The sequence below is a fragment of the Styela clava genome, chromosome 5 (assembly GCF_964204865.1).
Source record: "Styela clava chromosome 5, kaStyClav1.hap1.2, whole genome shotgun sequence".
Classification (NCBI taxonomy): domain Eukaryota; kingdom Metazoa; phylum Chordata; class Ascidiacea; order Stolidobranchia; family Styelidae; genus Styela; species Styela clava.
In genome coordinates, this window is record NC_135254.1 from 7,066,957 (window position 1) to 7,080,601 (window position 13,645).

Genomic DNA, 13,645 nt, shown 5'->3' on the forward strand with positions numbered 1-13,645 from the left:
GTTCAAACCAAGGGTACCTATATCTAAGATTGTGCATAGCGAACGACCATGTCACACGATCAATAAATAATTTTTTTTGAGTCTCTTGATTTTGGATGAATTATGTCGTATAATTTAATAATATGTCGAGTTATTGATTAATTAGAGTGAAAAGATGAAGAGTCAGAGTGAATAAATCGAAACCGCAGATTGATAAGTCGGCGGTCTCCGATCGCTATCTAGTTTATAACTTATGGTATCCCGGGGGCATGACGCTGTAAAGCCATAGAAGCGCACAGGTGTTGCGTTTTATCACTTTGGGTCGCTTCTAATTTTAATGTGTGAGATTAGAATCAAAGATTTCAAGTTTAACCACGTACAACTATTAACCAAAAGCAGCTAAATTATCCAATATCCCACACATTCACCAACAGAAGTTCAAATGTAGACATTTTAATAAAATTATTGAGAAATTTATGTGTTCCTTTTCAGGTCCCCCTGTAACATCGTAATAATAAACTAAAGATTATTAATAATAACGCAAAATTCTTCCCATGTCCGCGAAACTGAGTCTTTGTGTCTTTTAATCTAGTCTTCTCAAATCTTCTTTTACCAATCCCCATACACAACACCCCTTAAAACACACAAAGTAGTATTATGCAAAGATTATATATTCAACTAAGTGCATCGCAAGCGGTTGAATTACATCAAAACTGTCGAACAAATGTCGCACATCATGTCTAGTCCAATTATATTATATATACCGTATATCAAGGACGAAAACGTGTGAGGTCATAAATTGCTTAGATATGGTTTTATTCGAGGCACGTCGGCCTACAAGTCACAACGGGTTTTGGTATACCGGGACATATGGTAAGCCTAAACAATATCAGTATTTTGAATGTAGGCAATAAATAATAAAGAGCGCTCCAGAAGTATGTGTAACAATATGGAGGTAACTGATTTTGTTTGCCTATTTTACATGAGTTGTATAAAATGACTGAAACCTATGGGCAGGGGGTATATTCACTTGGCTAACACAGACAGTCCCCGAACTGGTGAACACACTGCGGGAGTACCGAATAAAGTACTGCCAGATCCATACATTGGGCTTATAAGGCGCACGATCGAATTTTGAGAAATAAAAAAAGGATTCAAAGTTCACCTTATGGTCTGTAAAATATGGTAAATAAACTGAGGCCTTAATAGTACTTTCCAGTGTTACAAGAAACCATTATTTCTCAAAAAGCCTCAAATCAAGTACCCAGATTTTGGAATGCGGGGGTGGGGTGTTGGTTCAGTGTTCACTTTTAGGAAATTATGATTGCGAAAGTACCTCACAGTTCTCGCAAAAAAGTGCACTGACAGTGTACACTGGTAGGTACATTATGCTATGAAGATATGGATATAGGATCAACACAAAAGAAAATCAGTTCAGAGAAAAGCAAACTTATTGGTGAAAGAATTTTTGCAGAATTGGTCAGTTTTGCAGAAAAATGAATGCACGAAAAACTCATGTTGACTTCATAAAGTAAAATTTTGCAGATATCATTAATTTTTCTAGGCAACCAAAACGGTTTTCTGAAATTTGGCGATCGAAGTTATTTAAATTCCAGTATTTTAAGATATCGCTTCTCAAACTGTTTTCCGCGCAACATGTTCCACGAGCTTCTTCACGGTGCTCCGCAGAACAGGAAACACAATTGCTACTAAATTGGTCGCCATGGTGATAACGGCCGGACTTTGGCGACTCTGGGTTGTAAATTTGTCTCCCAAATGGGGACAAACAGACGAACAAACCTTGTGCCATATCGGAAACATGGTGTTTTCGTTAATCGTTTAATATCCTTAAGCATTGGCCGAATTTGTACTTGTAAAAATTACTGCAAATTTTATATTTTCACCATAGGCTAAATTTTTTTGAAACTACCATCAATTTTACCTTCTAATTACTTGGTGTTCCGCATTAATTCGTAGATTAATCGTAGATTAATTCGTAGATGATCCAGGGCAAAAAAGTTGGAGAAGCAATGTTCTAAAATATAATCCGATTTACGGCACGCTTGCAAAACATTATCATCAATGCACATTTACACCACATTAATAATTGAGTGAGTATAGCTTACCTCTGATGAGATAAAATTCCAAATACAATATTAGCATGCTCAATTGCACAAATGAGAAATCCATACAGGACTAAAATTACACAAATAAATAATCTTTTATGCTACTGTTAGATAGGCATCTAGGGAACTTTAAGGCAAATACTGGTATTAATAAAAGAAAGAACCAACTACATTTAAAAGATAATTTTACCAACTAATCGCTTCATATATAGTAAACAACAGTACAGTATTTTAAGAGCTCAATTCTTGACAATTTTCTGACATTTTCGACAAAGTTAATAAGTATGAGCACAAACTCTTACATACTAAAAGACTTATGCTGTATACCAGTCAGTGGTTTTCATCCTTTTATGGCTTGTGGCCCTCTTTCGGAGATTTTTAGCACCCATGCCCCCAGGGTTATCATTCCAGTGGTATTGAAAGTGTTATTTGGACTGGTATATACCAAATCACACTATGTTTAATTAAACAATTCATGCATAAAAAAGCAAAACCATCAACTGAAATAACCTCATCGAGCATTAAACTAGGAAAAACAGGGAGTTTTCTTGTGAAGTGAGAGGTAAAATCAGTTTGGCGCCTAGCATTGTCGCCCCCTCCAACCTCTGTTGTAGACACAGCTGTGTTGGGTTGTCCAATTTTGAGTTATTTTAATAAATCAATTATTAGAGAATAAATTAATGATAAATAAATCAATCATAATTTAGAGATACTTTCCTTCACATATGGTGGGAAATAAAATTAGCCAATCATAGGTGAGGCATTGCTTTGCCTCTGTTAATTTAGTTTCCAATAATATTTGAAGACGGTCACCAATAGTCCTTCAACAGAGCCTTGTTTAGAAAGAACACGCACAAACAACGAAATATTGTCTGCCGTTCTTGGTTACAATTAAAACATAACACAAGCAAATTATCTTGTCTTGATTATAAGTTCCCTATCGGGACAGATACAGGAAAATTGAATTCATGGCACTGCGAGATCCAGTTAGATGGAAATAGATAAAGACTGTTTGTTCATAGATATGTTCTGAGTGAATTTATGAAAAGGACTCGTAAAAAAAAGTTGAGTACGAAATAAAATATTTGGCTTCAATTTTTCTTCAAACAGAGAACAAAATTAAAAAAGTTTTTATATATAAATGATTTTTCTAATTGAGAAAAACAAACGGAGAGAATAGTGAAAGGTTTGAAAATACAGGGTGTCCATAAAGTCTCTTTACAATTTCAATTTTGTTATGAAGTTAGTTCTCAATAAATCTTAACCAGGTGTGTTGTTTTCAATCAGTTAATTGTTTAATTTACTTCATTTAATACATCTGTGGGAGCCAAAACAATATAGGGTATCGATAAATTCTGTTTCAAAAAAAAAATTCAAGACCTTTTGGGACACCCTATATATATATATATTTCCCTCTTTTACAATTTTACAACAAAATATCAGATCACCAATATGACCAAAACAAAATAATCTATTATTTTGATGAAAATTCTGAAATAATAATTTCGACCATGGAATGTTGTAAATTGTGGTATAAGTAGCAGATTTTTTAAAAAACTCCAAAATAATAACATCGAAAATCAAGCTTCGATAAAAAATATAAAAATATTTTTCCGGTTAAATTTGACTTTCTATGCTTCTTCTGATGTAACATATCCGTGGTCCTATGTTTTCTTCTTTATCATAAAATAATAGGTATACATAAATATATCCATAAAAATGAAAAAACAAAACTTAAAAATAATAACATAGAGCATAAATTATATAATATTGCTATTCTTCAGTAAAATTATCACACATTGGCTAACATAGACGAGCCTAAGTTGACCGGGAGCAGTGGAGAAGTTTCTTCAATTGCCTGAAAATAGAGTTAATTAGAACAGATAGGACAATAACTTTTTGTTGTATGATTTTAAATATTAACAATTTATTTATTATTAAATTTATCTTTGGTGCTAGCTTTGATCGGCCTTACATAAACCTAGCTAGAACCTTTAATCTAACAAACATAATTTAACGTGTCCGAAAAATCCGCCGTAGGAAATCTCGCCGCAAGGTAGTTCAAAAACCCTACTATTTTTATCACAAATACTTGTTTTACAGCAAAATGCTCTTGTGGCGATTTTTCCTAAGCTGCGATATTTCCTGCGATGAGATTTCTTACAGCGAAATTTCATGCGGCAAGTTTAACTAGAACTATAATTTACTATTTTTAGACATTTGGAAAGATAATAATAGGCTTTTTACATTTATCCCGAGGAGAGAGAAAGAGATTAAAGGCACATCTTAATCACATGGCAAACCACTGCTTCTTGTCCTGTTACCAATCCACGTCGGGTATGAGAATAGCTAACAAGTTGATTGTTTGATGTACATGGTCTTGAGTGGGCAAGAAAGTGACAACCTAGCAGCGGCTACATGAACCCTGGCACTCCCTATCTTACACCAATATATTGATTGAAACAACTCCACAATTAGCAAACATGCGAATCCAACCAGTAAGAAATCCCGTCCCCTAAGGACGCCACAGAGCAGTTGGGGGGTGGTGTAGCACAATGCTAGGTGCAAAATTCATTTTACTTTTCACTTTACAGGAAAACTCTTCTAGTTTCATTGCTTGATAAGGTTATTTCACAGGGCGTTTTCACCTTGTGGAGCATAAATTGTTTCAACATAATGGGATTTGGAATCTACTAATCAAAATAACACTATAAATACAACTGGAATGATAAACATGAGCGCCACGAGTGCCAGCAGACTTCGGAACGGGGCCACAGGCCTTTAAAGATTGGCAACCACTGCAATGAAGATCGAACAAAAACGGAAACAGAGTACGGTATCCATAGCGAGGGTGGCATAAGTAAATCAAAAATAAGAAAAGGGATGAATTAATTACTCACCTAGCTAGCGTAAAACAGTAGGATATCACATTCATTGTTGTAGAGTCAGATGAACAGGTGAAGGCAACGTCTTATTCCTGACCAGATTGTCTAGTCCCTGAAATTTGATAATAGAAAGAATTAAGGATATTTTCATCCAAAAACCTGCAATTTGAGAAATTGCAATAGCTCAAGAAAATAAAACTTATTGCTAATAACTCCAGAATAAAAAATGGTTATGGTAACTTCCGAGAAAAACAAATTGGTTATATTTTTTTACTCATCAAAATTCAATTTCTTTCGAATTAACGATAATTCATGCTGAATAAATTGATATATAGACAATTTTTTGTCGGACGTGAAGCTAATTGAGAATGAAAAATATTTGTAAGGTTTGCCCTTTCCCAGCTTAGTATATTTTCATTTTTTCATTGTTTATTTAGAGATTGCGATTTTATCAAAATTTTTTCAACATCTTTTTTTGAATAAAACAAACTTTTGCCGGTGCTCCCGAAGTATGCGAACCAAGATGGCGGACATCGGAACGTAACATGGGTAACAGGTTAGGGTTAGGCCATAATTTTTTTCGAATTTTCCTTATTTTAGTCCTATTATCAGTTCGAAGACTAGCCAAGAGCCTCACGTAGTATTTATACCTAAAATTATGGCCTAACCCTAACCTAGTACACATATTACATTCCGATGTCCGCCATCTTGGTTCGCATACTTCGGGAGCCCCCTTTTGCCTTATTATCTGTTCTGTGTAGCTTATTGTTAGCTAGTTATTTTTGAAGTGGGTGCGAGACTTGACAAATTCCAAAACAGGGCTTAAAAGTTTGAGAACCACTGCTGAAGTCCAGCTCACCTCTCCAGCATACGACAACAGTGGAGAAATCTCGACTTGTACCGGATATTCCCGTTCAGTATTTGAGCAGCTGCAATATATGAAAAAGTACTCTTTTAAGAATGATTTTATGTTTGTGTATTATTCTTTATTATTTGTTATTTTCTATAGATGAAAAGCATGATCTAACCCAGGGTTACTCAACTATTTTTACCGAAGTTCCGCATACAAAACTTCAAAATTATTTGGGTCCGGTCTTTCAAGAAATTATATTTCGGCATCCTTAAACCAGCACTTCCTCGGCCGGCTAATGATTATTACCAAATCAAGATTATTTATTATGGTGTTATAGTTCTTTTCATATATATTCAAAACTATAAAAGTCATTTTCTAAAAGGAAACTGGAGAAGTGGGGCTAATGATCCAAAATAAAGAATTAGGTGCAGCCCGAATCCAATACTTGAAAGGTTCGGATTCGGACCGCAGTCCGCCAGTTGAGTAGCCCTGACCTAGTGTACCAATTGTACATTAGATAGCAATGGAGTGCAACCTTTTTTACAGGAATACCATATACAGATAACTGGGTAAAACAGTGCAACTGTAATGGGTGAAAAAGTGATTGTTTTTTAAATGAAATAAGACCAAGCATAGTAATTTTTGATTTTGAAGGATATGCTTGTCGAAAAAATTTTCTGAACACTTTCCCAACGTAACACTTAAAATTAGAGCAAGGGTGTGCAACCTTTAATACAGGAAGGCCACATACAAATAACTGGGTGAAACTGTGGGTCGCATCTTTATAGGCATTTTAGAATTAAAATAACTTTGGTTATTTATTTTATGACATGTATTGTTCGCTTAAGATAAGCTATTTTTAAAACATCGTAACATCATAGAGATAGATAATGAAGTCGACTCAGGTATAGGCTTTGCAAAGCAAAGGGATTGGAACTACCTGCACGTTCCAGATAAAATATTGGTGAAAAATAATGATCGATAAAGTGTGTTAAGTTTAATAAAATATGCAAACCTAACAAATATTGAATTATATTTGAAAACAATATACATTATAGTTATTTACTCTCCTATTTGAATGGAAATTCGCAGAACTCCCAGATCATGCTCGCAGGACACTGGTTAAAAAGAGTGACGTGTGCAATATCTCACCTCTCTTCAACAGTGATGACCTTTCCACTTTGATCTGCGATCTGTCCACCAGCAGATGCTATAAGTCTATGATGCAAAGACATGAGAGCCCACCGAGAAGTGCGAGGATTTGAGTCTCCTCCAATTCCGTCTGGTTTATCTGCATTTTTAAGCGGAGAAAATTCATCTTCTCGTTTCACCTCAAGAACTGCGAACCTCCTGAAAAATAGAGGTCAAACGATATCATAAAGGTCAATCGATTTACTGAAAGAGTATCAACCACTTCTACTATTTTCACCGAAGATTCTCAAGGTTTACAAACTTCAAAATTACCGGGGTCCGGACATTTCAGAAAATTTATTTCATTAAAGAAACGAAACTTCAAATGCAATATTAAATTAAATACAAGAGCAATGAATGGCTCAAAATTATGGACACAAATGTCGCACATCGGTACCAGTACGGCAAACTGTATGAAAAAGCTGTGTATGTAAATAGAATCAAAATCATCTAAAACTATAAAACGATGCTTGTCATGCCAAAATAAAGAAGTAGACATGGTCTAAATTGAATGGTCGAAAGGTCCAGATTCAGACAGCGGCCCGTCAGTTTAATAGCCCTGACATAGACGATATGCGAAAGACCCGGTAATTTCATCGCAAAGAAAATACGTCGTCAATAAAGTAGTAAAATAAATTTCATGGCAGATTATTCTGTCTGCAGAAAAAATTAATAGGCTACATAGCAAATCCCAGTAGATGAATTTCTCAATTTTTTATAACTTTGTATAATTAAAAGAATCGTCTCAAAAGTAATGATTGTCATTTTGAGAAAAACAATCTGATTCTATCAAATTTGTTGAAAACCATTGCTATAAACCAGAGTTTCCCAAACTGGGGTATGCGATGAATGCACAGGGGTCAGCAACCATATAAAAGAGTCTGATCGATTTTTAAGGATTAATTTCAATCGAAGAGCCATTGCATCATTTTGGTTGAGTGTTGCGGACAAATTGAAATGACAAATAAATTTTATTGCCTTTTGCAACTACCTACGTGTGTGAGGAAGCTTTATCAGTTCTTATCAATATGATGAAAAAAAATATAGGAGAGACTTGCCGTAGAGACGGCTTACAAGAGTTTTCTTGTCACGAATTGTTCCGAGAATCAATGAATAGTGCAGTGAAAAGTCACCTCATCCATTATATTAATGTCGTTTGCATTGTTGAGAAATGTGATACGGCATAGGATGGGGGGTGGGGGGGGATCCATCAAAACTAAGATTCACAAATATAGGTCCACGGCCCGAAACAAAATTTGGGAAATCCTGCTCTATACTACTGAAACCAACTTTGAATCAAACTTGGAAGGATAATTTGAAGAATTGGAAGATAACAAATTATGCTTACTCTGAAAACTTGAAGACATCAAAAACAAATTTTTCCATCTTGATACCGTTGGGGGTAGAGGGAGTCACTGTTTTACCATCTTTGTTCAAGTAAGGAATTTTTTTCTTCGCTACGTGATGATAGAGCTGACTTTCTTGTTCCAGACTGAAACATAAAATTTGGAAACTATTTGATAGTAATATTTAATAAAATTTGAGTAATCTATACAATACATTCTACTTTAACAAATGGATTGAAAGTTGTAAATAATAATTTTATAGGAACCATATGGTACCTCATTACACTCAGCGATGGCTCCTATGTAACCAGGGTTTTTATGGCACCAGGGCTGTGGAAAAATCTACAATTTATTTCAAACTCTAAGTTAGTGGAAATTTCAACTTCGACTGCATCTCTGAATCTACAAGGAAAACGAATTTTGTAATAAAAAGCATATACAAGCATTCTTTATTAATTTGTCAAGAATGCTTGTAGACTTTTGTAAAAAAAAATTGAATTCGACATTCACCATTAAAATTCTGAAATTACAACTACAATAAAATCAAAATTTCAAACTATGACTCTAGCCCTGACATTGGCAAAGTACGGCCCCACGGCCTAATCCGGCTATTCGTGAATTTCAATCCGGCCTGCCTGATGCTGCCACAACCAAACTAAAACCAAATTTTGATGTTTTAGCAAAAAATAACTCAGGGAATGTTTAGTTTTAGCATGAAGCCTTTCCACTTTTGCTTTTGTAACACTGTAAATATTGTTGATGAAATGTAAGAATTTACGTCAACTCACACGGCCCGCCAGTCTAGGTGGACGAATGGGCGAATGGATGGACGGGGGGCGAAAACCTTGCCCCCCCCCCCTGCTCTAGCTCAACACCAAATCATGCAAAGACTTCATAGTCCTGCTAACTAAATGAGATATCTCAAATTTAACTGTATGATACACTATTTAACATAGTAATTGACATACCTGCAAACATTCTTCAAGAAATCTAGAGTAAAGAAATGATTGCAAATGTTTCCTGCAGAAAACGTGAGCTTCCCGGATTCAGTTCGTAGACATGCAGTTTCCGATGTTATTTCGGAATATTCTACGACTTGGTAAACATTGTCAACAAGACAAACTACGCCGACCGCTTCGTCGGGATGATTTTTTTCGACAACCTACCAAAATAAAAAATAGATTTTATTCTCAAAAAGTTATTTTCAAATAGCATCCCCTAAACCAGGGCTACTCAACTGGCGAACATTTCAACCATTTAATTCGGACTGCATCTGCTTGTTTATTTCGGCAGCATTAGCATCGTTTTATAGTTTTAGATGATTTTGATACAATTTAAATACACAGCTATACAGTTTGTCGTACTGGACATTTGTGTCCATATTTGCGAGCCATTCAATGCTCTTGTATTTAATTTAATATTGCATTCGAAGTTTCGTTTATTTAATGAAATAAATTAATAAATTTTCTGCAATGTCCAGACCCCAGTAATTTTGAAGTTTTCTAAACTGACCTTTGGTGAAAATAGTTGAGTAGCCCTGCCCTAAACCATGTTTGCAAATCTTCTACCATTCATCCGCGTATTACACAATTCAGAAAAAAAAATCTTGCAATATTTGAAAATATTATTTTAATATGCATTTAGAATACAATTCAGTATTTTATTCAATTTTTGATCATCTTTGAACTCACCATTAAACTGGTGCTACCATGAGGCAATATAAAAAATGTATAAATGAATGTATTCGTTTATTTTTTAGGAAAGACCCCAAAAAACTGTCAAAAAAATACAGTCATATTACCTTAGCACCACAGTCAGCTCCCTTTTCTCTACAGAATCCAACAAATACAGGGTCAGCCATCTTGACCAGAATATTATCCACACAATAAACATGTGTTGCACGAACTCCACGCCTCGACATGTCATCAAGAACGCCATGCTCGCGAAGCGCTCTGTAAAGTCCTCCGTTTCCATCTGAAAAAATACAGTTCGTTATTTCTTTTTCTGAATTTTTATACAACACTTATCATGCTTTTCGCTCTTAATAACAAAGACCTAGATATGTAAGGAGTTACCATCATTTGGAAAAATCGATATTTTTGGTTTCGGCATTGCTTACCCAATTTTTCACACTCCAGGTAAGAAGGGGGTTCGTGGGATTTGAATTCAAAATGTGTAATCTGCAACGGCAACACATTCAAGTTCAACGCACCTCATTTGATCATAATTGTAAGCATGTGTAATGAAGCATAACCTTTCTGAATTTGCCATGTACAACGCATGGACGTAGGAATGGACCTACCTAACCGAATATGTCGCACCCATGGTCGAGTCATTCTCCGTTAAGGTTTTTATTCTATTTTCTACAAATATTGCATCCTAATGTAACAGAGGTGCTGGTATTTTTTTCAAATAAAATAAATAAACTATAAAATAGAATAGAGTACTAACACAATAAATTAACTTATATAGACACACCAAGATTTTATTAAAGTATGCTAAAATAATTCACGTCATTTCAATAAAATAAATAACCACCTGGGGCAGTAGCGATCTTGTTCTTGGCAGCAAGAATAATTTTCTTGTTGAAATCAACGCAAGGAAGTGTGAATTGCTCGAACAGAATAACATTGTTTTTATCCAATCCAAAGTAGGAGTGTTGCTCAAAAAAATCCAAAGTCTGCTGTTTCGTGGCTTCACTGGTCATTATATACCTGAAAAAAACATTTCAATTTTTTTGAAATTTTACAGAGGTACTCGGGTACTCCCAAAGAATATGAACCAAGATGCTGGACACCAGAACGTAGTATGTGTACCAGGTTAGGGTTAGGCCATAACTTTATTCCAATTTTCCTTATTTTAGTTCTATTACAAGTTCGGGGACTAGCCAAGTGACTCCCGTAGTATTTGTACCTGAAATTATGACCTAACCCTAACCTTGTACACATACTATAATATGGTGTCTGCCATCTTAGTTCACATATGCACTTTTCCAAAATTTTCACAGAAAACAATCGTGTCTCACCAAGCTATGACTCCTTTTTTGCCAGTCCTTTCAAAAGCCAACTGCTCCAATCGCCGAATCCTTTCAGCCTGAAGTTGGTAAAGAGTTTTGCCAGAAGGGAGTCCTACATTGTACATTCCTTTCGGATACTTCACCCCCAGCCGGGTACCCTGGCCCCCAGCCAGTAAAACGACTGCAATTCGGTCGTGAGAGATTTCCTCGAGACCTAGACAATAAGAATAGGACAGGATATATTATATTTATCACAGGGGAGAGGAAAGCCGATAAGACGACTCAATAATTATATGGCATACCACGGCCTCTCGTCGGTTACCAGTCCATGTGATTAGTTAGCCAGTTATTTGTTTCAGAAGCATGGACTTGATGGTGGAGAAAGTCATAACCAGAAAAACGTTGAAGATTATCAAGCATAGTCAAAGGGATGTGTGTGGCATGCTGAGCTCTTCGTAACCATGGGTATAATGTATGATGAAAATTTATTTGGATTTACTCTTATCGTTATGCATTGTCGTTGCTTTTTGATGCTTTTCCAGATTGTATTCAACGAGCTCGCTATGCTTCATGATTGCTGATTACCAACCTTGCATGCTACCATACACTGCCGGGCAGTGGCGTGTCAAACTTTTCTGCTACACTGGGCGACTTTCTCCTTAAACCAAACTTCAAAAATGATTTGGGGGATAAACGAACTATAAATGTTGTTATACAAGTAAGATTATTATTTAAATCATCAAACTAAGCAACAAACTGAACCCTATAACGTGCTGCCGGGGACAGCTGCCCCTTTGGTCCCTCTCTAGGCCAGTCACTGCAGCTGAGCCCTATCTTCCAATAACTTACCTAACACTTCCCATCTCTTCGCGTTTTCATCGTTCATGTCGGTTGCACTTCCAAAATGTTCAGAAGGAATGGGTTTCATCTTCTGATCAATGTTATTCGAATGTCCGTTGTTAACTGGAGCAAGCGCCCTGGTCACATACCCTGAGGAATAATTGTTCAATTATTGAGTTTAGAATGCTACAATTAGAAAATGATTACTCTGAATATCTTCAGTTGTACATTTGAAAAAAAAATTTTCAAAATTGCGGAAAGGGTGGCCAAAACCAAATAATATGTTAATTTCCAACTGATATTTTTGGAATCTATTCTAAATCGGGTCAGATTCGGCAAAGAAATTTGCAAAAACATTCTAAATTCATCCAGAGGAATCAACTTCTGTATCATTATTATGAGTTACAACATATTGATTCGCAAAGATATGCCCAACCACTAATTCATTCAGTTGTCATAAATTGATAGGCTTTGCAGCGATAATAAATTATGATTCAGGTTGGTCCAAAAAAACAAAAACAGCATGCAGATATGCTTACTCATTTCTTCCCCAATGTGTTTTTATATCTTTTAGGTTCCAGATTGTTTTAGGTTATATTTGATTTATATTTTGCAACCCACATCACAGAAGAAAGCAGGAAACTTTCAGACTTTAAAAAAAAACTATTATTCTTTTCAAGAGTGAAAACCCGACTTGGGAACTGACAAAAAGTCTAGCTGTGTTACCTCATTTTTTTTTAGCGACTACCCTATATATATGCATGTATATTCTTCCAAGAGATGTCAAAAACATAATATATTCACCATTCAATTCATTGATATTTATCTTTTTAATATCCTGAGTTAGTTGAGATTGTTCCTTCGTCGATAAATCATTCCAGTAAGTCAGTAAATGATCCTGGTCATAGGACTTCAATGTATCGTAAAGTTCCATCTTTTTAGGGTTAAATATAAATTATTATAAATCTGAAAAAATGAAAACGTTGATGATTTGGGTAACAGATAATTAACTACCGGTACTTCTCTTTTCTATGCCTTGCCCAAATCAGGTTCAAAGGCTATAAGACCCCACATTTTCCAATTTAACTTAAAAATAATGAACAGGGAAAAACAAAAAAACATTCAGGCTTTACAAAACAAAATAGCAGTTTTATAGTGTTACATCCGACATAAATAAGTTTTATTGCTCGACCTGTACTTCTAATCATCTAATTTATTCCACCTTCTAAAACTGAATTACATTATAATTTACTATTGCCGTTTTCCTATTTTTCCTGAGGAAAAGTTTATGGTAAACTATGATAAACCACATTTTACTTGTCAGATTACTAAATAAGGAATCCAATATATTAAGAAAATCCATTTTATTTCATGTAAACATAAAAGAATTCTAAAATTCAGGCAATTAT

The 13,645-nt window shown here is 35.2% G+C and overlaps 1 protein-coding gene across 1 annotated transcript; it reads right to left on the reverse strand.

Annotated features, from left to right (window-relative positions):
* Window positions 1–653: 653 nt before the first annotated feature.
* On the reverse strand, window positions 654–13,202 carry LOC120344472 (UDP-N-acetylhexosamine pyrophosphorylase-like). The gene is made up of 11 exons (XM_039413709.2): window positions 13,041–13,202; window positions 12,246–12,386; window positions 11,406–11,610; window positions 10,919–11,094; window positions 10,182–10,354; window positions 9,349–9,542; window positions 8,383–8,526; window positions 6,996–7,193; window positions 5,850–5,919; window positions 5,006–5,102; window positions 654–3,963 (listed from the first exon to the last, which is right to left on the reverse strand). Exons 1-10 carry the CDS (start codon window positions 13,168–13,170, stop codon window positions 5,037–5,039), a joined length of 1,497 nt encoding a protein of 498 aa, XP_039269643.2. The 5' UTR covers window positions 13,171–13,202; the 3' UTR covers window positions 654–3,963; window positions 5,006–5,036.
* Window positions 13,203–13,645: the final 443 nt, after the last annotated feature.